This window comes from Lepisma saccharinum, chromosome 27 (genome assembly GCF_977018435.1).
Source record: "Lepisma saccharinum chromosome 27, izLepSacc3.1, whole genome shotgun sequence".
Classification (NCBI taxonomy): domain Eukaryota; kingdom Metazoa; phylum Arthropoda; class Insecta; order Zygentoma; family Lepismatidae; genus Lepisma; species Lepisma saccharinum.
Window position 1 is genome coordinate 51,899,873 of NC_139255.1, and position 27,244 is coordinate 51,927,116.

At 37.8% G+C, this 27,244-nt stretch overlaps 1 protein-coding gene across 6 annotated transcripts in view; it reads left to right on the forward strand.

Moving 5' to 3' along the window:
- The window catches only part of LOC145980011 (dipeptidase 1-like), a 113,322-nt gene that overhangs the window by 65,418 nt on the left and 20,660 nt on the right, over positions 1-27,244 (forward strand). For all 6 annotated transcript variants that reach the window (XM_083112967.1, XM_083112972.1, XM_083112971.1 and 3 more), the window contains 8 exons: positions 2,559-2,721; positions 12,276-12,408; positions 15,487-15,637; positions 18,593-18,662; positions 20,262-20,438; positions 22,187-22,271; positions 24,512-24,587; positions 26,912-27,050. In XM_083112967.1, the coding sequence (XP_082969093.1) occupies positions 2,559-2,721; positions 12,276-12,408; positions 15,487-15,637; positions 18,593-18,662; positions 20,262-20,438; positions 22,187-22,271; positions 24,512-24,587; positions 26,912-27,050 (994 nt within the window). The remainder of the gene's footprint in view (positions 1-2,558; positions 2,722-12,275; positions 12,409-15,486; positions 15,638-18,592; positions 18,663-20,261; positions 20,439-22,186; positions 22,272-24,511; positions 24,588-26,911; positions 27,051-27,244) is intronic.

Here is a 27,244-nt window from a genome sequence, read left to right on the forward strand (position 1 = left end):
TCTCTATCTACTTTGCATTGCACTGTCAGATATTACCGTCAAATTTATAATACCGTTAAACTTTAACTGAACGTTAACTTACAAAACAGGGAGGCAATTTTTTATCGTGAGAGCGTCACCGCTCTATGCTGTGGTTACAACAAGATGGCGCCAGTAACCCCTTAGAATATTAAATGTAGACATATACTCACACATACATTATATATGTATGCCTACAGCATAGTAATGAGACACATAAGAAAAACTTGGAAATTGAATCTCGAATATGTTATCATGCATAAAAATGGACAATGATTTTAAACAGTAGTTGTATACACCACAAAAAATATTTTTAAGAACTTAGTAGTTAAAGTAAATTAAAATTCCATTACTTTGGGTAACTCCATACTTGACTGAAATCTGCCATACAATTACACTAACCGTTATTAAATTATCAACATCTATTACAATACTTAACCTAATTAATTAAATTTGAATGGCTCTGTTTTTAAGAATATATTGATTAATTAACTGATTTGGTTTATTTTACTTCGCTTTTCTGCCACTTTTGGATAATCGCGAAGATGAGGATGAGGGATGATATGATGAAATTCATAAAGGGACAGTCACAAAGACACCCATGCCCAGGACGGGATTCGAACCAGGTTGTAGCATGTTGTAATAATTACTCCCCCACCGAAACACGCCCACTCACTAAAGGCGATTTTATTCTATTCTATACACCGTGGACTTTTTTCCATGGAGGGGTGAGAAAGGATTGTTTTCAAAGGGGAAAGTGGCATATTTCATCAGATTGAAATGTTGCCTCCTCAAAAATCACTCCTTCAGATTGCAGTTATGTTCCTGTAATTTCCTTATAATAATTAGCATTAATTACTTTGACTAAAACGAAATTATATGTGTGAACAGTTTTAGGTTGTCATTCATTTTCCAGGAGGAACGTCCCTTTAAGTCGATGCAAGACTTGACGTTTCATCTCTCTCTCAGTAACCCTAATGAATACTTATTGATTGATTGAGTTTGTGGTTTAAGTCCACTGTATGCACAGCAAGGCTAATCGGGACACGCATTTACAAACCCTATAGTGCTGCAGAATCTGCAGCCATGTTTGGCTCCTGATTGGCTGTCTCCCGGAAGTTAATGCAGTGTTTCTTCAAAGTAACGCTAGATGGCAGGGTTCAAATTAAGTGTAGATTTCAGACATCCATCCTAACATGATGGGAAACTCTTTTAAACTGAGATTGATTTTTGAGCACATTTATAAATATTATTACACAAAAATGGTATTAGGTACTATTATCGTATGAGGGAAACACCTACGAATCATATATTTCGGACTTCTTTACATTGCTAACGTGTTATTTTCGAATGCGGAACATTTCTTAAGGTGAAATTAAGCATTTATAACTAAGATAATGTCTGTTTCTTCTATTTACGAGTACTTACTGTTACTTGTTGTTTCGAATCTGTAACTTATTATGGCCGTGATAGCGTACTGGTTTAGGCGGCGTTCTGAGAGTGTTTTGTCGATTTATGCAGTGTTGCAACCTCGTTCACCGGAAAATATCTACTTTCGTGCCCGGATTTGAAATTATGCTAATACGTCGCAAACCATTGACGTTAGCCTCACAAAACATTCACGTTAGCCCCAAAAACCATTCACGTTAGCCCCAAAAACCATTCACGTTAGCCCCGAAAACCATTTTCCGTAAGGTTAGGTTAGGTTAAGTTACGTTAGGCAAGCATAGTTAAAAAAAAAATTAAAAATACTCGACACGTGGTTCTAGTGAAAACACGGCGAGGCTGAAACACTGGCTACGGGGTTGCATCATTTAAACACACGGAACATTCCACTCTCATGCAGAAAGCAAATGGCGGGAGCAGAAACAGCGTGTCGGACAGAGATTTTCGAAGAAAACAACACGCATTCACATTAAAATGGATCAAATCTATATTCAGGAACTTCCACAACGCTAAAGAAAATGATTTCCGTAGGTACTTTCTCCTATAAATTTGAAGGAAATTTGAAGGAATCCGTTTCCCTCGTACGAAAATGTTACCTGCTATTATTTATCACATGTCAAGTTATGAAATTTCTCCTATACTGCGGTAGGTAATCACTTCACATACGTTACAAGCGCTTTCAGAAATATTCAACATTATTGTTTTTCGAAGGCTTATTGATTTTTATAAAGAAAGGATTCAATTGTATTTTTAACTTTTTCCATACAAATATATATTTCTTATCATAATTTCGCCAATTTGATTACAAACTTCATTACTGGATAATTACGAGTCTAATTTTTGCTGTAAACGACCAGGCAAGAAAGGAATGACACGGAACAAACACTTCCGGTGCTCACAACCAATAAGAAAGCGTTATATACCTCTGGTTCTGCAGCACTCAAGGGTTTGTAAATACGCAATCGGGACTGAACCTACAGTTTGAAGAGGGATCCGAACCACTAAGTGCCTCCACCTAAGGAATACTAAGTAACATTAAGAATTGTTATTTGTGGAAACATTTGATCTGAATAAACTCTCAACTCGACTTTCAGACACAATGATTTAGCGTGGAATTTGCGGTCGTTGGCGAACAACAAGCTTGAAAATTTCAACTTCACGGCTGATCTATCGCAGGACGACAAATGGGGATTCTCAGCCTGCAGCAGCTGCTTCACTGATCTGCCTAGGATACGAGCGGGGAAACTTAGTGCTCAGGTAAATAACCAACATTAGCTGTTTTTTCTATGCAGTGAACGCATGGCAATATTCTCTGTCCGTTGTAAGATCGAAGTCAATGTAAACAAGCACACGTGCTTCTGAGGAATCCTATTGGTTGTTCCAATCTTGCGCGTAGGAATATAGTGCGCATGGGCATAGGCGGAGTTCTAAAGGGGCCAAGGGGGGCCTCGCCCCCAACTTGAAAAAGACTAAAAAAATAACATATGATTAAGTTCAGTTACTACATTTTTGTTATGAAGCAAATCTTAACGTTTGGCATGATGGCATGTGCGGTAATTGCGCCGCAATAGTGGGTCTTAGACGATTTCATTGATGTGTACAGTTTGAAGAAAGAAAAACGTAAAATGACTTTGTGTTGACTCAACTCAGCTGCTGAGGCATCAAAAGAACTTTTCAATTTATTTTTCTAAAATTTCTGAAGCTTACTATTGAACCGTAACTTTTTAAAGTAATACGAGTATTGTATCAATAAGAAATTAATGAAATGCCAAATGGAATAATCGTACTGTTTTGCTTCTTTTAAAACTGACAACCAATATACTAATTAATATTTGTTTACTTAAGTGAGGAAATTCAACATTTTCAAATCCAAAAGGCCTAGAACTCAGTGTTTTTAAATTGTTGTTTTTTAATTTCCGGGGGAAGGTCTCCGGACCCCTTATAAGCTAGGGGATATTCAACAACCCTCAGGTACATCATATGCTTCTCCCAGAGTCTGCCCCCCCCAAAGCAAAATCTCAAACTCCGCCCATGCGCATGGGCGTCCGGAAGGGGGAATAAGGGGGGGGGTGTCTACCTAAAAATTATATATTTCACACATAATTTCATTCCAAGCACAGTAATTATTATAAATTCGTTGAAGAAACATGATAATTTCAGACTGAAATAGTGTTTTTTGAGAGCGCATCACTATTTTTGGGGAAAATATGCATCCTTTCCCCCCCGGAAAAAAATTACCTTGCTTGCCCCTCCCTGGAATAAATCCTGCGGACATTCGTAATAGTGCGTGTCAAAAAGCCATGCCACTCAACTTATCTGCTATATTGAAGTTGTGGTATGTTATATTATGATTGATTGAGTTAGTGTTTTTAAGTCCACTTTATGCATAGAAAGGCTAATCGGGACTGGACCTACAGTTTTAAAGTGGGATCCGAAACACTGTGCCTCCACCGGGAATCAAACCCGGGACCCCTTGATTACAAGGCTACGACGCTACCACTGCGCCATCTGCGAGGCCACCTTATATTATGAACCGTAGAGCTACGACCAAAATATTAATGGGCAAAATAACACTAGAACTAGCACATACAAGTAGGTGAGGAACCATTTTCAGAAGTCACGTAGTTTTGTTTCCAATAGCGTCGTTCTTGCAGTGCACGGAGAATAGGACTGATCAGCTGTGGTCAGCGTTTACATCTCAACAAGGGATGAAATAACGGGTAGGGAGAAATGTGTAACCCACACACACACACACACACACGCGCGAAACCTGCGTGTATATGCACATGGTTTGTAATTATTGAGAAGACAATGCATGGCATGATACTCTATAGATCATGTGCGCCCACAGGACTCTTTCTCAAGGGTGGCAGGGTCATAGAAACTTTTTATTATTGTTATTATTATATTACTACTTTGCTATTGTTAATATTATTACTACAGTAAAATTTCTCCTAACGGACACCTCTGAATAGCAGACACCTCTAAATTACGGACATTCTTAAGTCCCCCGGCAGAAATACATGGGGTTTAATGGCAATATCACTTCTCAATAAAGGGATATTCTTAACCCGCGATCGCTCGCGCCTTCATGTGTCACGCGATAACTCGCGTGTTAGATTTTTTCTAACAACTTGTTTTTTTCAGTTATCACTTAATATTTGCAAAATATATTTTATCAAACATGTTTTATTAAACATTGAAATCATTTTACATTGTTACAGCATTCTTCTTTATGAATATTTAAAACATTAATGCAAATAAGCACATTAAAATACAATTTATTATTGATATAAATTCAAATTCAAAATGTTTTATAATTGAGGATGTTTCTCATCAGATTCAGAGACAACTTCTTTTGCAGAACATTCACGGCAAACATAAACAGTTGTTTCTGTATGTTCTTTACGTATTGGGGAGGAACACTTACTACATGAATGATATGTGAATCGATTCTTTCTTTTGGGACAATAGGCACATCGGGACTTTTCCTCTGATTCAAGAGTTCTCTCAGTTTTCGGCAGACTTTCAATGCTTGCAATATTTTTTTTTCTTCTTCAGACGAAGTGATACATTTGGAACTGACATCCGTCTCATCATATGTGGTTTTGTAAGCATCATACTAAGTTGCGTAACAAATTTTCTACGAGCCAACAAGTCGCCTGTATTTGTTTTGTAAATTATCTGAGCATTTATTACTCCAATGTTGAGAAGGCTGAAAAATATTGTGAGAGGCCAGCGATTGCTTATTTTTGAAACAGAATATTCAGATTTCAGACGATCTACAACATCCACTCCTCCTTTTGTGAGATTGTAGAAAGTAATCACTTCTGGCTTTTTTGCCTCTCCAGAGTCAGGATCAATGCCGTCGTCATTATGCATGGTGGAAATCATCATAACATTTTTTTTCTGTTTCTTCTCTGGCACATAAGAGCAGAGGAGACAATTATTAGATGGTTTCTCTCCAAACGCAAACATGCTGCTGTTTCCAAGCCTTTCCTTGACAGATAAAAATTCCGGTGGAATTTCTCTTTTATTCAATCGAAGAGTTCCTACTAGTGTCAACCTGTGGTTGGTGTACAGTTCATTAGCTAGAGGTATGGAGGTAAAATAATTGTCCATGGTCACATTCCTTCCGCTGTTGTCAATTGGACGTATTAATCGCAAGACCACGTTTACTGCATCATTGGGAACTTGGTAAGGCCCAGATGGTTGTTTTCCTGCATAAATTTCCATATTTAGAGTGTAGAATGTTCTAGCATCACAGAGTGCATATATTTTTATGCCATATTTTGCAGGTTTATTGCAATGTATTGTCTGAACTTGCATTGTCCTTTGAATGCTTCTAACATCTCATCAATGGTAGTGTAAGCACTTGGCCTGTAACTATTCATGCAGACACTAACAAAGTCATCGAATATTTCTCTAATTGGAGATAGGTTGTCTTCTTGCTTCCTTTGGGCTCGTGTAGTGATATCATCAAACCTAACAGCTTGGAGAAGAGAGTGAAATCTTCGTTTGCTCATTGACGCGATTAAAAAGTCTGGTGCAGTTCCATCTGTGGCCCACAACTCATCTGTATTTAGGTGCTATGACTTCTTTACTCCATATAGTACTCCTAGGAATGCTAAAATTTCTTCAAAATCAGTTAGAGGGCAGTCCCGTGTATTACGTGAGTAGGAAGGTGCCATTTCCTTGAGCTTTACGTTTGTGTATTGGACAATACGTGTGATTAGAGAATCCGGAAAGAACAGTTTCCAACAGTCTAGAATTGACTTCAAATTCTTGGCCCCACCTATCACACCTGGTAACTGTGTGACAATATTCTGTCTGGCGATTTTACTTGGTGGGGCTTTTTGCTTGAACCATATTGTTGAACCATCTTTGCCTCGATACGTATCACGATTCACATGTCTTGAAACTGTCACAGAATCATCAGAATCACTAACTGACTGTTCTGTCTCGGCATGCACTTCCTCATGTTCTGATGGACCGTCTGTATCGGTTTCCCAACCTGTGTCTTGAGGTCCAATGTCCACTTCATCTGTGTCTTCTTCTTCCAGCCACATCATGTACTGTTTAGTTTGTTTGTGAGACATTTTACTGCTATTCTCTTCAATAACACCATGCCAAAAACAACAATCATCAGATTGGAAGAACCAATGCACCTTTCCACTACACTGTACACAGACGGAATAATAAATGAAAGCGGTATTTCCCAAAGGAAAACTGTTGTACAATCATTCGCTGGAAATGTGACGCGATAACTCGCATGTTAGAAAAAATCTAACAATGCACTCGGCTAGGATCTAAGCCGCTAGTATAAGGTTTCGCTTTCAATTTCAATAACATTTGCTACAGTGTTGACAAGTAGAGACATGGAAGGAGGCATTTTAGCCTTAACGCATTGTTACCTCCAGTAACAATCTAGAAATAACAAAAGTTTTGCAATTGTTACGTCTTGTGACACAGATGAACAGAAGGAAGATTCGGGGATCAAACCTGGAGCCTTTTAGATTAAAGTAATTATTCTATTGGGGGTTAGCGGTAGCTCGTAAGCTCTCGCTTGACTGCATCTGCTAACTGCAGGAGGTACCTGAATAAACTTAAATTTACAGAACCCTTTATAAAATGGCAACTCTCATGATTTGGGTTACTATGACCTTAAGTCTGCATTGGCAAAGGATGGCATTATAAAAGTATATTACCTGTCTCTCTTTAGAATCGTGGACCGAAGAGTTTCTAAAGTAACTGTCACTTGCTTGCTGAAGTTCGCCTCTTAAATTCTCACTCAGCTTCGCTGCACTCCACTTCCAAACAAGTTTCTGAAAGTCTGCATCCAGCCTCAATCTCCTTCAAAATCCAACTCACTCTCCTCTCTCCAAAACTCAAAAAACCCCTTTTCTTACTCCCGAACCACTCTCCTGTTCTCTTCCAAAACCAAAACCAACTCTCTGTCTCTCCCGAGCCAGATCCAACTTGCCTTCATCCTCATCAAAACTCCTCCCCTTTTTCTCTCTCATCAATTTTCCTTTGTAAATATTGGCGAATGCTTTTCGCTGAGCTGGTGCTGAAGTTAACACTTTCCTATACTTCCTGTCAGGCTGCCTATAGATTGTCCAGCGAAAAGAATAGACTATTGCTTCAAATGGGCTTTTACTTTCCCTACATCCTCCCTCTTTTTAAATATTGTTTTCACTACTGAGCGCCAAGTTGAACACACTTGCTTTTGTTTCGAATGCAAAACGCTGTTCTGGAACTGCTTAAGCTTTTAGACCAGCAAAAGTTCCTTCCAGCAGCGCATATTTTTAATTTTGTTTGTGCAGGGGCACGTGAACGGAGGGGAACGGCGAGCCCAGCGTTGTCGACTGCTTTCCACCCCACCCCCTCAGCCAGTACTGCGGTAGACAAAATTTCACGGAAGGAGAGGGTGACTGACCGTTGGTTTCGACGAGGAATGACTGTGGCGGATCTGTGCGTTGGGTTGTGTTGTGTTGCGCTGTAAAAAACCGTTGGTTTTAATACTGAAATATGAGCGAAAGTAGTGTAAAGAAGAGAAGGCGTGGTGAGGTTGTCAAAAGTAAAGAGAGGCAAATAGTAATGAATATTTTTGTTTATTTAAAACAGAAAAATCCGGATCGCAGTGTAAGTTGGTTAGCCAGCGAGACGGCGAAAGCAACTGGAGTTTCTCGGGCTACTGTGTATAAAATTCGGGGCGAGGTTTCTCAAGGTCCTCTTGAAACACCAGGTAAGAAACGACCCAGGAAAAGATAGCCAATTACAAGTAGAAATGTAAAATATAATGATTTTGTCAGAAGTGTTGTGCGACGTAAAGTTCACGAATTCTTTTTTTAAAAACAAACCCCCAACACTTAATTCTGTTCTTGTTGCTGTTAATTCTGACTCCACATTACCGAATTTTAAAAGATCAACGTTTCATGTCTTTCTCAAAGAACTTGGCTTTCATATGAGAAAAGGGGCAACAAATCCATGTTCATGGAAAGAGAAGATTTAATTTCTCTTCGCCATAAATATTTAAGAGAGATTAGGAAGTTTAGGCGTGAAAATAGAAATATTGTTTACACTGATGAATCCTGGGTGAACACCGGAACCTCAGTCAATTATGAATGGAAAGGCAAGACAATTACAACTGGAAAACAAGCGTTTCTGGCAGGTCTTTCCACTGGTTTAAAAAATCCAACATCTCGCGGAGCGCGATACGCTTTAGTGCATGCGGGTAACGAACGCGGTTTTCTGCAAAACGCCCAACTTGTGTTACAGTGCAAAAAGAATACAGCAAATGCCCATGATGAAATGGGTGGAGAAACGTACGAGATGTATTTTCGAGAACAGTTGCTCGCCAATCTCCCTTCGGGATCTGTTATTGTTGTCGACAATGCCTCTTATCATAGCCGCAAGCAAGAGCCAATGCCGACAACCTCGTGGAAGAAGAATTATTTAAGAGAATGGTTGAAATCTCATGGCATTCGTTATGATGACGACATGTTACGGAGAGATCTTCTGGAACTTACAAATATTCATAAAATTAAGTACGATAAGTATAAGATCGATGAGATGGCAAAACAGATGGGGCATACGGTGCTTCGTTTGCCCCCATATCATTGCGAACTGAACCCGATTGAACTTGTGTGGTCACATTATGTGCAGTGTAACAACACTACATTCAAAACTAAAGACATTGAAAATTTAATCACTGAATAATTTAAGACAGTAACAGTTGAAAACTGGCAAAATTACGTATAACATGTCATGGACATAGAGAAGGAAATGTGGAATGCAGATGAATTGCAGGATGACATTGGTCAGATAATAATCCATTTGGGCGAAGATTCCAGCGAGAGTGATGATCTGTCAGAAGAAAATGATTCTGGTGATGATTCTGCAATGGAAGGAATTAACCCCCTGGAGTGACATGTGAGAGAAAAGTAAGTTCCTTAAGAATTATTCTTTCAGTTTATGTAATTTTGTGAATTTGTTTCTTGTTTTTAATAATAGCTCACCATGAACTTATTTCTTCAATTTGTACGTACCCGCGATTCAAGCGCCACGCACGTTTGTTTGGTCTTGTACTTTCACTGCCAGCAGGTCCGTTACTCGCCCCTGCGGCAAGCGGCAACGCTGTTCTCATATACTCAACAGTCTATTCTTTTCGCTGGACAACCAATAGCTACACGTAACTCGAAAATGAAAATGAGGGATACGTAACGGTATCCAGCTGGGCGAAAAAAAATTCCTTTGAATTTTTAAAACGTTTAGACAAGTTGCAGGTACAGTGCCGGTTATGCCAATGCAGTCCCTTAGAAGGTCTATTTATTTAGTGAAGAAAAATAAAAATACATTTCACGTCAGTGAAAATGAACACTACAGACTAACTCTAAAACTGAAGGGGAGGAAAAAAATGCAGTCAAAATTAGATTCGGTTGGCAGGTGTCAAGTCGTAATCTAATTTGGACTATCGAAGATCAAGACAAAAGCTCTGTGGGAGCAAACTAAAATTAAAAGCCGAGATGGCAATCAAAAATGAGAAGTCCAATGCCATATTTCGTTCGTCTCGTGCATGAATGAAATGAACGCGTGCGTACTACAATATTTATGCTGAGCACGCATACATTGGCTTCCAAGAAATGTTTATCAACACGAGCTAACCGGTAATGTCAGCTCGGGTCAGAGAACCATGAAAAAGATGTTGATACATCAAACACACACCACTGAACTCACTTGTCAGCTGAACTGACGTTAGAATGGCCAAAGCCTTAAGTTGTGGCTCCACCCACTAAGCATGTGGGGGAGGGGCTAACACCAAAACACTAGGAATATGGGAGCAACTGCTCACGCCACAATATATATTCACCAGGATCCTCTTATATTAGTGCAAATTGTCTTGCAATTTATTGTGGCGTGACGGTTAGATTTTATCTAATAGCGCGAGCGATCGCGGGTTAATAACGGACGCGGACACTGAAAACCACCTCCCCAACGCAAATAAATCTTCATAATAGAGGACAGCCTGAAAGAAAATAGTCGCAATTCTTGGAATTCGACACAACAATGGCCAGTATTTTGAACTAGCGCGCATTGTTTCATGTTACACCGAACGTATTTCTTTTTAAAAGTGCAGACAGTAGACAGTAGACAGTATTGTTTGTGAACTTGAAACACATATTGAAAAGACAATTGTAAAGAACTTTAAGATTCAGAAAACGATATAGATGATTATTCTTGACAATCTGGGTCTGGCCAGAAATAGTTAGAGCCTATTTAAAGTGAAAGAGCATTTTAAATGCAGTAATTTAACAAAGGATTACACTACGTGTACTGTATTTTCTTTTTTGAAATTTGTAATGTATGTAGGGATACTTTAGTAAATTTAAATTCACCGTATGTAGTACAGTATTCTGTTCCTATCTTAGTAAAGTACGTACCGTAAAATGCTTATCCTATTGTGTAACATCCTACACTTTTTTCTGAATACCGGACACATCTTAATAACGGACATTTATTTTTCCCCCAGGCCTGTCCGTTATTGAGAAGTTTTACTGTATTAGTATTACTACTACTACTAGCTACTATTATTTATGTTTTTAAAAAATGACATTCATTTGATATTTCCATTCTGTATATCTATATGCAATTTGCATAACTGTACATTGACAAAAAGCTGTTTTTTATAGTTAGTTATAATCAGTGTAAAATAGACTAAGCTTAAATGTAACCCTACTTCAAATAATAGTAATAATAATATTAACTTACGGCCTGTAAGTCAAACAAAGCAAAATTTTTTTGTTACAAAATATAGGTACAATTTCACCATTCGAATTGCTGTAGATACAGAGATTCAGTTGTTTCAATTCTGTCAGTCTTCTAAACCATTGCATAATGATTGCGTTACGTTTCCATCACTTCGTTTATAAGTATAATTTCTCCCAGTTATTTACACATTTACATATTCATATTTTGGAAGCCAGTTTCAAATCTTTGAGGTTATGCTGGACCACTTATTGACGCGCATTAGAAGGAACTAAATGCAATAGCCTAAATATGCCTTTTGTCGTTAATAATGAATGAAGGGTATTAAATTTCGTAGATTCACACTTATATTCTGATTCAAGTTTCAGAATTTGTTAGGGGGTGGAGAGGTCAAATTCGATAGACGTCATGGTCCACAAGTTCACTCACAAGATAGAATAAAGTTACAGCATTTCGTTTAATTACAATAATTGACATTCGGGTGCAATTTCGACACGGCATTTTTAAGGTGCAGCATCCTTCCAAAAATGAAGCTGTTTTCATGCCGATCGTTCTGAGATATGTATTTTAGGACATGAAATCAAGTAAAATGAACACACTTTGTTGCACCTTTTCGTGAGATTAGAACATTTACCCCTCTTTGATGCTTCAGCACATTTATCCTTTCTTATCTTTCATGTTTTGTTAAAAAAAAATGGACTGGAAAATAAATTATTTTCTATCTTCTTGAGCAGCTACATAAAATCTTATAGTCTCATTTTGTAGAGCAGAACGAGAGCTATAAAATGGTATAATATAATCATTGCAGCCCCAATAGTTCCTAAGATAATGTAGCAAAACCCGCGAGAGAAAACACAAACTTCAAAACCTATTCGGCAGAACCACAGTTCTCTTTGCGGTCCGCGCGCAACCATAGTTCTCTCTGCGGTCCGCGCGCATTATATACAGAAGGTACAGATAAAGAGAGCAAGTACCTTTTTGAAAACATTTTCATAGCCCGACCATAGGAATTAATTACAATGTTTGAACGTTCTCCGTTGTAGTTCTGGGCGGCATACGTCTCGTGTTCGTCGCAGTACAAGGACGCAGTTCGTCAAACCCTGGAGCAGATAGACGTGATCAAGAGGCTAGTGAAGTGGTATCCGAACGATCTACAGTTCGTGACCACAGCTCAAGGTTAGTGCAGTTTATATTTCCTACCTTTGTGCTTATTTATCTCTCACGTTGGAACAATCCATTTATATGTCCTCGCGCAAAATAACAATAATAAAGTACAACATAAATATTACTGCCATCTAGCGGAAACATCCACTACGTGTACTGTATTTTCTTTTTTGAAATTTGTAATGTGAATTTTCTTAAATTTGATTAACTGAGTTGGTTTATTTTACTTCGCTTTTCTGCCACTTTTGGCTAATCGCAAAGATTCGGATGAGTGATATGGTGAAATGACACTGACAAAGAACACCCATTCCCAGGCCGGGTTTCGAACCCGGCGCCCCAGTCTTCGTAGCGCGGTGACAACCACTCCGACACCAAGGGGCTGCCGTGGTTCATTTTCTAAAATGACTCTCAAGCCATAACACACTTACAAAAGTTCAGCATTAATTAAGTAATTAAATTGTAATTATATGCGGTAACGAGATGTAATTTTCACCTCCGCAATCAGGTGGATTCACACAACACTAACTAAGTCTCTAGCCTTTCTAAACCCGAACGTTCATGGCTGCAGCAACACGAGCCTTCCATCTGTCCCTATCCTGAGCAAGATGTATATACAGTAAAACTTCGTTAATCCGGACTTCGCTTAATCCGGATAGGCACAAGACCAAAAAAAAAGCAGAATGCAAGGTTTTAAATGTGGCTAGAAATCAACAAGAGAACTTCCCAAAGAAAAGGCAGTCAACCACTGATGAAATTCTGTTTCTCGCAGACTTTGTACTGTACTGTATAGTGTATTTAGCCCTATGCCCTTTAAATACACCATAATAAACGTGTTTTGTTGCTATAAACGAAGTTTTAATGCACTTTCTACTGTTCTTTTAAGTTGTTTAAGTTAATCCGGACTGTTAACTGCTACTAGTGTAATTTTGGAGCATTAAATACATCTAGAATGCATCAAAGGATACTTTCATCACATGATGTTTCGTGTGACGCATTAAAAATGCATAAATTGAGAAGCTGACACGAACACATAAAAGAAACCACATTTAATAGTTTCAGTTGATGCATTAAAATGCATCATCCTTGATTTGATGTATTTCGAGTTCTGTATGAAATTTAATACGTAATCTAACAGATAATGTGCTCGGTGCGAGAGGTTCTGGTCTGCCGCATTTAATTGCAGTGTTGAACTACGTGAGGAGAATTGAACTTTGAAACAAGTTTAGAATGTGACGTAACATCGATGATGCGCTGACCGCGCGTCCAACAACGAAAATCGCTTGCCAAAGACTGGCACGCTAAAGTATGTTGCGCCACATAGTTTAGCTGTCAATTTGGTACATATTGTACAGTCACAGGCAATAAAAATGAGACACCTACATCCCAAAGCCTACGGCAATGAACAAACTTCGGTAGAATCTTTTCAATAGCGAAGGTGATGCCATGTACTGAAAGTTACAACACATACAACGCATTGCGTGGTGGCCAATATTTCAGAACATAAATATTCCACTTTTATTGCGGGTAACTGTACACTTGTCTGTAAATTACATTTTTTTTTGTAATTTTTTCGGACTATAGCTCTTTGATTAATCCCAGCTCTCTCTCTGTCTCTTATAAATGTGACTGATAAACACTGCCTTCAAAAAACATTAGCAACCCGTCCGCTAAGATATGCAACATAAGAGCGCCATCTCTTGACAACTTTTGTTAATAAATATTTTCATGATGCTAGTTCCAGGTTTTGGGTTGTATGAGGCGATGACAAAGGAAAAATAATAATAACATTGCATTTTAAATATTTTAGAGAAGAAGTGAATAAATAAGTCAGAATATTCGCATATTTGCGCGAAATTAGTCGCATGACACCATGAAACGGCTAGAAACACGTAAGAGATTCGCTAACTTTAACGCATCGAAAGGAGAGCCCAGTTCTACCCCCCGTGCCCAACCGTCCCGCTACGTTTCCTGTTGAGTGCAATGGTGTCAGGCGGGCCAACTCATCGCAGCAGGTCTGCGAATCCAAGGTCCTTCCACCGCTCTTGAAGGTCTGGCCATAACAGACCCTTTTTTCAGCCCCTATGTTTACAACCACGGCAGGGTTTCTGTGACGTCATCAGGATGGAACTTCTCCGAGTGTCTGCTATTTCCAGCATTATAAACTTACACAGAACAGAATACATGAAAGTAATTGTGCATAGAAAAAGTTATAAGTAAGCAACAGCATACATTTAACCAGGTTAGTGCTGGGAAGAACTGCAAAAAGATCAGTTCGGGATCCATTGCATTTCCTTCACAGTATTTCTCCTTTTAATTTTTGGATCCTGCGGTTCAAATATCGATTTCGGGGGAAAAAAAGTTCTTGCTTTACAAAACATGAAGTACTTTCTATTGTTTTGAGTAATTCGGATTTTAAATCACGTTCGTAATATTATAGCAACCTGAAATTTTGTATTTTCGATAGGATTTTGTTTCCCAATTTGGGAACATCTCATCGGACGGAAATGTATGCCGAACAAACTCAGAATTTGTCGTTTTCTTGAGATAGTGATATGAATCGCATGACCTTGGAGAAATATTGTACCCCCCCCCCCCCACCCTGCCCCTGGTTGAAATATTTACCATGACGTATGGCAAGTCTTGCGATGAGTACGTAAAAATGTCACGCTTCGCCACTGATTAAAATATATTAAAAAAATGTTTAACACCGCTTATTCTCCCCCTCTAAAATTCGGAAAATCCCTTACGGATGCTTACGTCATAAGATTGATTGATATGCTTTATTTTACTTCGTCTTTCTACAACTTATGGATAATCACGACGTTGAAGATGAGAGACGATATGATAAGATTTATGCAAGGATGCTCACAAAAACCACCACGCCCAGACCTGGATTCCCTGATGCTGTGCTAACCACTCCCTCACGAAGGGCGGTTTTGCGTCATAAGAAGAAGATACTTCAACTTTCAGGTTTCTAGGTTCAGTAGTTCGGACTGTGCATAGGAGTCAGTGAGTTGGGACAAACATTTGCATGTAAAAATGTGCTTAGCGACTGTCCTACGTACGTCAATATTGCTTCTGTTCTTTCAGGCATTCTGGATGCCTTTGAACAGAAAAAGATCGCCAGCTTGATCGGAGTTGAAGGTGGCCATTCCATCGACAGCAGCCTCGCAATCCTTCGCCTGCATTACGAGATGGGGGTGCGGTACATGACGCTCACACATTCCTGTAACACCCCTTGGTAAGTTTCATATGTTACTTACATACATCACTTGCCGTTGTAAGCATTCTTGTTACTCTCAGATGTGAAGAATAGATCTGCGAGAAATATTTGCATGCGCATTACTATTACCAAACAAATTGTCCACTAGTTTTCATTCGTTTGATAGTAAACAATTCAATGTTGAAGATGTCGTGTGTGGCGCTGCGTATGTAAATGGACTGTGCAGTTTATAAGACCTTTGGAATTGTAAATATATTTGTAGTAACAGATGGTGTTTTGTCTGTTATACATGGAGTTCGTAAGTGGCAATCTGCTGTTAAATAAATAATGTTGGATTACGTGGTGAATATCTATTAAAATCAATATTCCAAATAAAAGTAAATAAATAAATACAGTTAAAATCAATTTGAAACCCTGAGTTCAATCTGCGTGTGTTTGAATACACAACAGAAGAATTTGAAACAAACTCAAACGATGTGACTGACAATCTGTAGCACCAACATTAGTATAATTCCATTCTTAAGCACATATAAGATGAACGTGAAGTATAAATGTAATTACCTACAGGTGGAAAATTTGCCTGAAAATACTTGTACATTCCACTCTGCACAATTATCCTGGGCTAATGTTTGTTTGTAAGATATTTAAAAAGAATAAATATGGTGCACTAAAACTTTTATGGGTTAAGAATATACTTTGTTTTGTTTCTTACACGAATCAATTTTAACCAGAATTCAGCTTGTTTCTTTTTAAAAAAAACATATGGATGGTGTCGATACGAGACAGGAAAAGACTTTCCATAGTGTTTCCTCTTCTCGTCTCGTGAATCAAGGCTTCATTCTCGGTCTCATTCATCAACTTGCATCCGCGATGGCGCAGTGGTAGCGTCGCCGCCTTGTAATCAAGGGGTCCCGGGTTCGATACCCGGTGGAGGCACATAATGGTTCGGATTCCACTTTAAACTGTAGGTCCCGTCCCGATTAGCCTTACAGTGCATAAAGTGGATTTAAAACACAAAATCAATGAATCAATGAATCATTCATCACCTTCTCAATCTGGACATGGTCTCGTTTCGTGCTGCAAACGATACTCTCGTCCCAAGTCTCTTAACGATATATAAAGTACACCCAACATCAAAAGCAATAGTAGGGGAATTATACATCACAATTTCATCCACTCTGTTTTCCACAATATGATGTACACGAAGTGTTTAAACTAAGCAGAGAACAACGTCTGCTTCGCAACAACAGAAGTCAAGTCACTAAAACAACTCAGAATGTAGAATAGAAAAGAAGGCAAATATCGATGGAGAATTTGCCTACTATTATCTTTGCCGTTGGGTGTACAATCTCGTTCATGAAGTTAACGTCACGATTTCATCTCGACTTTCGAAATAATAAATGCAAAAATGGAAAAAACAACAACAATGAAACAAATTAAAAACATTAGTTAATGCACATTGAAAATGCTATTGGGTGTGTCTAAATAATAATCAGACAGCGCCCCCTTTTCTTATATGTCCGAATAAGTCGCAAGTAAAGACATTTCTATTCAGTCATCAATTTTACATAGCAGGTGGTCCGTTTGAGATGTCAGAAAAGTAAACCGTTATTTACAAGAGGTTAATGTAGATATCTCCGAGCAGCTTGTTGTAATATAAGCAGAAAGGGTGTAAGTTTCGAGTCAGTGGACGTTTACAGTCTTCAACCGCGTGGCGGCAGTAGCATGCATGGAATACTCGAAAATTTCGCATACCATGCGATATACTGTGTGCGCTGTTGTGACGTGACCACCATCTTTGTTACCATGCACATTAGCGCCGCCATGTGGTTGAAGTCTGTAATCCTCCACTCACTCCAAACTTACATCCCTTCTGCTTATATTACAAAAGCTGCTCCGAGATATCTACATTAACCCTTGTAGATAACTGTTTACTTTTCTGACATCTCAAACGGATCACCCGGTATTTTACGTTCTAAATTAAACTACAAAACAGCAAATGTCGAAGGGTTTGGTCTCCTATTCATCATCTCTAGGGAGAGGAAATTGATGAAGTGTCATCTTTTTTCTGACATCTCGGAGACGATGCCCATTAAATGTACACAATATTACACTTCGCTTAGAACCAAAAAAGGGTAATTTTAAAGTGCGTTTTTGGAATTTGTTGCCAATTTTCAGGTTTTAGGTTATTTTCCCCGATTTTCGGCATTTCCCGTCATTTTTCGCAATATTCGGTGCATTGCTTCGTCATATTTTGTCACTTCTTTCATTTTGGCAATATTCTTGAGTCTGGCTGACAACAGACGAAGATTCTCGCTTGAGAACCTCCGAAAGACAATGATGGTGTACTGTAATTATCTGTAAGGTAAGTGGAAAAATATTTAGAAAGTGCTTGTATGCGAGATATTTCAAACAATTTCTGAAATTAAAAATTACTTTTCCGACGTACTTTTTCTTGGGGGGGCTTGTCTATGAACCCTTTCCCGGATGCGTTCCTGATTTTGGTTTCCCTATTTTTTATACAATTTGTTAAATTTCTAAACAAAAATTGTCTTACGTGGATCGTGATAATTTATTTTTCTTTACAGTGCCACTGAAACACATCACATGGTGCCTTGTTTTTTTTTTTTTAAGCAAGATTGCATTTTGTTTAATTTCCTTTTCATTTGAATTTTAACCTGAAACTAACAAATTTAATGGTCATTTTTTACGTCATTTTTCCCCATTTTTTAAGGATATTCTATAGGCCATAACCTATATTTTTTAGGTCATCAACTTCCGCTCCCTAATCATTTCATTCTTGTTCTGCGGTAGGTCTATGTAACACCAGTGAGACAAAACATCACCAAATGTTAGTGATGTTAAGAACTGACAACAGCCGATTATTACAGTTGGGATTTCTGGTGAGCCGCAATCAATTATTAATCCTAATGTACTTATAAGTTTCTGTATTCTTTGCTTTCTTTCCTTCAGGGCAGACAGCTCTCCGGTGGATGATGACGCGAATATGACCAGACACAACGGATTGACAGATTTTGGAAAGGTAGGTTTGGTGCAGTGCTATAGTCCCAAAATTGTCAGTGCGTATACGCCAAATTTCGTAAAACATTATATGGAAACCTTGTTTTTTTATTTAACATTGGATTGTGTATCAATTAAATATGTAGATTACAACATTTAACTGCTACAAGAAATTGTCATAATATCTATAAAAGAGGCGTGTTACAACAGAGAAGGCATTTTTATAAAATAAAAATAGCCTGTATGTTCTATTTTCTTGTTAATATTGCTTTTGTAATTATCGGTTTCTATACTTTTATATAATAACTATAATAAAAACTCAATATGCTGACCAAGGCAGAAATTTATTTTATTATAAAACATAAACTAAACGTAACGTTTCAACCTTCTAGCAAGGTCTTCTTCATACTCTGCACCAAGTACAAATGTAACAAGGTACAAATACAGGACGATATATATACATACAAACATTACTCCCCTCCATTCTATTAGAAAGTTGTTCTGGAACATTGGAACACAGTTGACAAGGGAAAGCCACCTGCTAGAATGTTCCAGAACAACTTTCTAATAGTCTGGAGGGGAGTAATGTTTGTGTATATATATCGTCCTGTTTTGTACCTTGTTACATTTGTACTTGGTGCAGAGTCTGAAGAATACCTTGCTAGAAGGTTGAAACGTTACGTTTAGTTTATGTTTTATAATAAAATAAATTTCTGCCTTGGTCAGCATATTGAGTTTTTCATATCATGGAAACAAGGCTTAATGGTGTTCGTATTAATACTGCTACTTACATTAATAAAGATCCGAAAAATGCACATAAAAGGCAATAGTCTTTTGTTTTCTTTGTTCTCTCTTTGTTTAAAACTGAAATACAACAGAACTCAATTGTCGCGTTTAAAGATTAGAACTTTTATTGGCTCACCAATTATTGCGGAACACAGAAACATCGTTTAGACTTATCATAACCTCACTGGAGTTACGACCAAATTACATAAATATGTATAAAAGAAACGAAAGTAGAAGGTAGGTAAAACCGTATTGAAAAACACGTTGACATTTCTACAACTTACACTCAACTTTGAAAGCAAATATTGCATTGTGTATCACCTCGTGATTTATTCAATGAACAGACTTGGCTTCCCAAAAAGGAATGTAAGTAATATGAATTTTGGGATAAACTTTAATTATTCCTTAACAATGGCAATTTCTCGCCGCCTGACTGTGCTTGAAATAGTATTTTAAGAGGAAAGATCGAAAATTGAAATTATTTGAAATGCATCAGCAAAACAGCTTTTGACATAAAACTTGCAATGATTCTGATTAAAAGTAGAATATCTGCTACAAATTTTAGACATGTTTCTAGTATGACTAATATTATTTAGTTTTTAGTATAACTACCTCAGTTACCGTAATCCTTCATTTAGAAATATTACAACGAACTAAACAGCACGCACCTCGCGTAGCCAATCAGACAAGAGTTGTTGCTCTTTGAAAGTTCCCTCGCCCTTATATGATTGTAGACTTTAAATTAGAGCTATCCAAATAGGCTGCAACAAATTGCCTCCCTAAGTACACAATGTGCTAAATGAACATTAATTGTGTGTGGACATTTCATTTGCAGGTTGTCGTGAAAGAAATGAACAGGCTAGGAATGATGGTGGATCTTTCCCATGTTGCCAAACAAACGATGTTGGACGCTCTGGATGTGACCAAAGCTCCAGTGATCTTCTCTCACTCGTCCGCCTATACTCTGTGCAATCATCACAGGAACGTACAGGATGATGTTCTCAAACTGGTCGTAAGTGGAGTTTTACATTCTTTAACAGAATATGTTCACAATACGTAAGAATCAGTGTCAGACGAACTATACTCAGGGACAGCAAATGAGGCGGCTCTTGTAGAATTTGCGCTGTTGCCAAATCGTTATTTACAAATTGATCTGTTCGAATGTTTACCGCAATGTAAGATGTCAGTTTCTTGTAATTAACGGGATATAGAAATGGTATCATTGATGACAACGGTCTTTCGATATCCGATGAAGGCACATAGTGGTTCGGATTCCACTTTAAACTGTAGGTCCAGTCCCAATTAGCCTTACTGTGTATAAAGTGGACTTAAAACACCACCTCAATCAATGACAACGGTCTATTTGCCTTTGAGGAACGGTTCTGGCTCCTAAGTAGGCAACACTGCACCCTAACGTTGCCATGTCTTGTGCATGAACCGTCGATTCGTACCCTTTGCTCTCTTTGCTTTCCTATATGTGGCAACACTGCACTTCCACCCAGCAGCCTAGTATTGTAACTCCTGGTAGATGGTCGAATCTACAGGAAGGCATATGTTTGTCCCTTTATATATATAGCCTAATTACATCACTATTCATATTCATCCATGTGATTGACCTAAAAGTAGATTGACTTGATTTTTGTTATTTAATGACGCTTTTCTTCCACCTTTCGCAAATCGCAATGATGAGGATGAGTGTTGATACGATGAAATTGATGAAGGGACACTCACAAAGAACACCCATGCCTAGGCCGGACTGATGTTACGGCTGAATTCAGGACGTAAGTCATTACTGAATTCAGGACGTAATTCACGACTGAATTCAGGACGGGTCATTACTGAATTCAGGACGTAATTCACGACTGAATTCTGACGTAATTCACGACTGAATGCAGAACGTGTCATTACTGAATTCAGGACGTAATTCACGACTGAATTCAGGACGTGTCATTACTGAATTCAGGACGTAATTCACGACTGAATTCAGGACGTGTCATTACTGAAATCAGGACGTAATTCACGACTGAATTCAGGACTTAATTCACGACTGCATTCAGGACGTAAGTCATTACTGAATTCAGGACGTAAGTCATTATTGAATTCAGGACGTAATTCACGACTGAATTCAGGACGTAATTCACGACTGAATTCAGGACGTGTCATTACTGAATTCAGGACGTAATTCACGACTGAATTCAGGACTTAATTCACGACTGAATTCAGGACGTAAGTCATTACTGAATTCAGGACGAAATTCAAGTACGACGAATATCAATGAATGGTGATTAGATGAAACTGAAGAAGGGGGAACACACAAAGAAACGAGCATGTCCAAGCCGGGACTCGAATCCAGTGGTTATGTTCTCCCGCCTGGCCACCGAGTGTCCTTTGAAAGCTAAAACTAATTTAAATAAAGAGTCAAGGGTGCTCTCTGCTAATTTGTCATCTAAATTTAATCAATCTAAATGTATAAAATAAATATTTCAGCGAATATACCCTTCCCCCTCTCTGATTCTCTGAAGAAAATGTCATAAATCCGCCACTGATTAATATGTTCTTTTAACATGCAATGTAAAACAACTATTTCATAATGTCGAGTTTTACAAGTTTTAAAATGTACATGTTCAGATAAAGAAGCACATACTTCAACTGCCCAACGTCATAAAATGTACGTAACATTTTATGTGAACAGGAGTGTACATAAGTTGTTTATACATACTTTAATTACATTTGAATTCTTGATACTCTTCTCTCTCACAGGCTCAAAACGAAGGACTTGTCATGGTTAACTTCTACAATGATTTCGTCACTTGCTCGCACAATGCGACAATGCAAGATGTCATCAGTGAGTACAGTTCTTTCCTTCATAAATTTATCATGTTCAACTTCTTTGACAAAGGCTTTATTTTTTACCCATCCTAAGAGATGTTTCAATAATCATCAATCTTATTATTCTCTTAACAAAAGAACAGGTCTTGACTTTATTCTTACAAACTGATGAAGAGGATATGAAACTCGGATGTTTACAATATAAATACAAGGTCCGTCCATAAAGAAACCGAACTATTAAAAAAAAAGTTTACTGTATTCTGGCAACACTGCAAAGAGCTATATCTAAACTTCTCGTCAGTGTATGTTTCAACTATTCGGTATCGGGGCAAGCGTGCGTCAGATGCAGGTCGTGTGCAGGCGGCGTACAAAATACGCGCTCCAAGATGGAACAACGTTACAGCATAAAGTTTGTTACAAATTGGGTAAATCGTTTACCGAAACGTTACAGATGATACGGGAGATGAAACCTGGTGTTTACAATATGACCTCGAAACAAAAAGAGTGCGCAGTGAAGAGGACAGTTCTCCCCCTTAAGGAAAAAACACGGATGTCGAAATTGAAGACAAAGGTGCTGCTGATCGCATTTTTTGATTCCCAAGCACTGATCCACCATGAATTTGTCCATGAAAACCAAACAATCAATCAGTTGTATTACAAGAAAGTGCTTGGTCGACTCAGAAACAGGATGAAGCGGGTTAGGAAAGACCTCTGTGATTCTGACCAATGGTTTCTGTTACACGATAATGCTTGGCCTCATACCGCATTGTCTGTACAGTTAACGACAAAGATAATGGTAGGCAAATTGTCCACCACTATTTTCATTACTTTTTATTCTACGTCCTGTGTAGTTTTAAGGAATGAAACTATGTTGGTTGGAAGCAGGCCTTGTTCTCTGCTTACTGACGTCATTATTTCAATTCATTGTCATCACAATGTGTGATACAGACCGAATGAAAATGTTGGTGGACAATTCGCCTACTGCTTCCTCCGCCGTTGGGTGTACAACACTACCTTGCTAAGCACTCAGCGACAGTGATCAATCACCCTCCATATTCTCCGGACTTGTCGCCTGCTGATTCTTTCCTTTTCCCCGTGCTTAAGATGGCTATGAAAGGGCGAAGATTTGACGACGCCGTGACATTAAATTAAATGTTACACGTATTTTGCGAACACTTACTGTCAATGACTATAAACAATGTTTCCAAGACCTGTACAAACGCTGGTCAAAGTGTATTGCCTCATCTGGTGATTATTTTGAAGGTGATAAAGTCATTTGAAGGCAATTACTTGTTTTCTCTCCTAAAAAAAAGTGTTTTTTTTATGGGCGGGCCTTGTATATCTCTAAATTGTCAAATGGTGTAGTATGTACGTATATTTAGAATGAACACACAGAAATTATGTTACATTGGGATAATCAATATTAAAATTTCTATTGAAGGTACAACAAAAATAAATTTACAATAAAGTGTAATATCTGCATGTAGAGCACTATTATTATATTCCGTTATGTTCTATGTATATCATAGTCTTCTGTAATTGTATAAATTGTTCTCTAATTACTGGAAGTGCACCATTTTAAAATTCAATTTTAAATACTAGATGTTTAGATTTTATTTATTTTTAATAAATAATGTTTAAATTTTAGTGTCTTGGTTATTTTCGCAAATTATATTTGAAATGTATTACTCTTTAAAATTACCTTCGTTATTTTTAAACCAAAAAAATCAGTCGCATTATGAAACCTTTGTTAGAATGTTTCTGGACTTAAGGTGGTTTTGCAATGAATGTATGATATTCAAATTGACATCATCACGCAGTGTACTCAGCGAAGAAATCGGGCAGACAGATTCACGTGTGTTAAGAACATATGAGAAGCCTTATTACAGCGAGAAGATTTGAATTTCACCAGTTTACACACTTTTCACGATTTCTGTATGAATTTGGAAAAGGTAAAAAGTACCCATTCGTCATATGATGACAATAATCGTACCTTGAATCATTTTGGCAAATACCATACGCAGGATCTGATCTCTTTGTCTTAATTGTGGCGGAATGAATTGTGGGGGACGTTCCTAGCTGAATATTGACAACTAAACGTAAGGAAATTATGCATTTACTATATTGGGATAATTCATCTCAAAATTTCTAATGACGTTACATCATAAATATATGTATTTTAACTGTATGACATGTGAAATTTCCAAATTTTAACGACAAAGTAAGGATATACCACTCTCTCTCTCTCTCTTACAGACCACATCAACCACATAGCAAGCGTTGCGGGTTTCGACCACGTAGGGATTGGCGGTGACTATGATGGTGTTAGTAGGTAAGGGAAGATCGTGTTTAATTGTACATTCAGCAGTGAATTATTATTTCATTTTTCTCTCTTCTTGCCTTCCTAGTTTACAAATATACATTTTTAGTGGCAGGTCTAATAATTTATTGGGTCGAGAAAATTTATTGGGCTGATGCTCAGTTCATTACTATGCAACGTCCCCCGGTTGTACACAAGTCGTCAGAAAGTTAGTCCGCTACTCCTATATTCGGAAACATGAGAATCTTTGCAAATCATCAGGGCTTGCTGGGTAGAAGAGAAACGCAACACAGTATTCAAAGTTAAACGCAGTTTTATAATCACTTACATTTCCTATCGTATGTGGACTTACAAGCAAGGTACAGATTTGCTTACGTTTCTCCCTGAAGAGGAACAATTCTAAAGCATATTAAATCACATCACAATCAATAAACACACTTGCATATAGAATTAACGTTGGACAAGACAAAAGTAAATACACGAAAGTTTCTGTACTTAATTATTATTTCCGAGTATAGCCAGAATGAAACGAAACTAATTACCAATTACACTATTCGGGATTCCATTAACCGTTACCACGTTTCTGTTGATTTCTCACCTTCACCTGTTTTCTAACTGAGTCTGTCGTCAGGTGAAAAACATTCAGGTGGGTTCACTTCCTCTGCTGAGATGAGAAAGTGACGTCAACACGAACAGATTATGACGTATTTATAAACATATATACAAGTTCCAACCACAACTGTATCAATGTAATCTAACTATAGTTGTCTGTGACAACTTGCACATTTTTTGAAGTAACAAACATTTTAAAAATCTTAACTTCTTACAAATATAAAATCTTAAACTTTCAGGTTCGTTACAACGAAAATGAACCTGTGTGTTCCTTTTTAGTTCAAGAGCCCAATCTCACATAATAATACCTCTATTTACATTCAGTAAATAATGTACTCGATTTAATCTTTGACGAGTTCGAATTAGTTTGAAGAGTTATTTTACACGTTTTGGAGTTAGCCTAACCTAACCATCTTACATAACTTCGGATCACACTGTCATCTCATTTTAATATTTTGTACAGTTATTGATTAATAGTGTTTGTGTGATTTTTTTAAAATACTTAACACTCGTTTGTGAGGAAATGGCTACCCAAAATTTGATTGCGCCACCTTCAATTGTTTTCTACCCTGACATACACATGTAATATCTCTTGTGAATGGGCTCTTCAAGACCTTTTCAATGCCATCTGAATCACTTCTATAGGCACCCTGATTGCCGAAATTTCAATTTAAAGGTAACAAGATGTTGAAAAAATCACACATTTTACACCCCTGTAATTTAAGAAATACTAAAGGTATGGATCTGCAACTTCGCATATTTTGCTACCTCAGTTGTCATCTTTCAAATTAATCAAAATATGTGAGGTTGAAAGGTGCCTCTTTATTGGTTGATTACTGGGGAACGGATTTTAAGGTGCAGTACCTTTCCACAAATAGCTGTTTTCATATCGATCGTTTGAGACATTATATCTAGTAAAATGAGCATACTCTGTTGCACCTTTTCGTGAGATTAGCACATTTACCCCCTTCAGCACCTTTTTCCTTCCCTTTCTTTCATGCTCTGTTAAAAAATTGGACAGAAAAATCAATGATTTTCAATCTTCTTGAGCAGCTACATAAAATCCTACAGACTCGTTTTGTAGAGCAGAACGAGAGCTACAAAATGGTATAATATAATCATTGCAGCCCCAATAGTTCCCAAGATAATGTAGCAAACCTCGCGAGAGAAAATACAAAGTTCAACAAAACCTATTCGGCAGAAACTCAGTTCTCTACGCGGTCCGCGCGCAACCACAGTTCTCTCTGCGGTCCGCGCGCATTATATACAGAAGACGCAGAAAAAGAGAGAGAGCATTGAATAAAGGCATTTTGTCAGCAATTTTTTGCACATTTTTGATAACATTTTCAGATCCTTCTTTCCTTTCCCGATCATAATTTTGCACCTTAAAATCCTTTCCCTATTGATTACACATGGAATAGCACATTACTTAATTTTAGAAGTTTGATTATTCATCTCAAATTGCCAGGAGAACTATCTTTCGTAATTATTGTAGATTATTTTACGAATTTACGAGACTGATTTGCTTTCCCTGATGCCAATTTATATGTATTAATGCAGTGTTCAAAATTAAAATGAGTTTTTATTTACAAGTTCATTAGTGATAACATGCACCCTAGATAAAATGATTAATTAAAAGTAAGTTATGTAATATCACAGATGCAATGCATTATCTATCTAAATAGAGCAACCGTTCCAAAGTAAATGTATGATCTCCATTGTAGAGTTCCAGTCGGGTTGGAAGATGTATCGAAGTACATTGACCTATTTGAGAAGCTTTCAGAAGAGCCATCGTGGACAGAAGAAAACTTGAAGAAGGTAGCCGGACAAAATCTTATTCGAGTCTTCCAACAAGTGGAAAAGGCAAGTACATAATACATTTAAGTGCCTGTAACTCATGTTTTATGTTGATATGTCTTGATGATTACATCCAAGAGAGAAACTACAGAGCATTCCGTGACATTCCCTACGAGACTCGGCGGCAAGCGGCCCGGCGGTCAGCGCCAGGCCGCTTGTTGCCGAGTCTCGTAGCGAATGTCACGGAATGCTCTGTATTT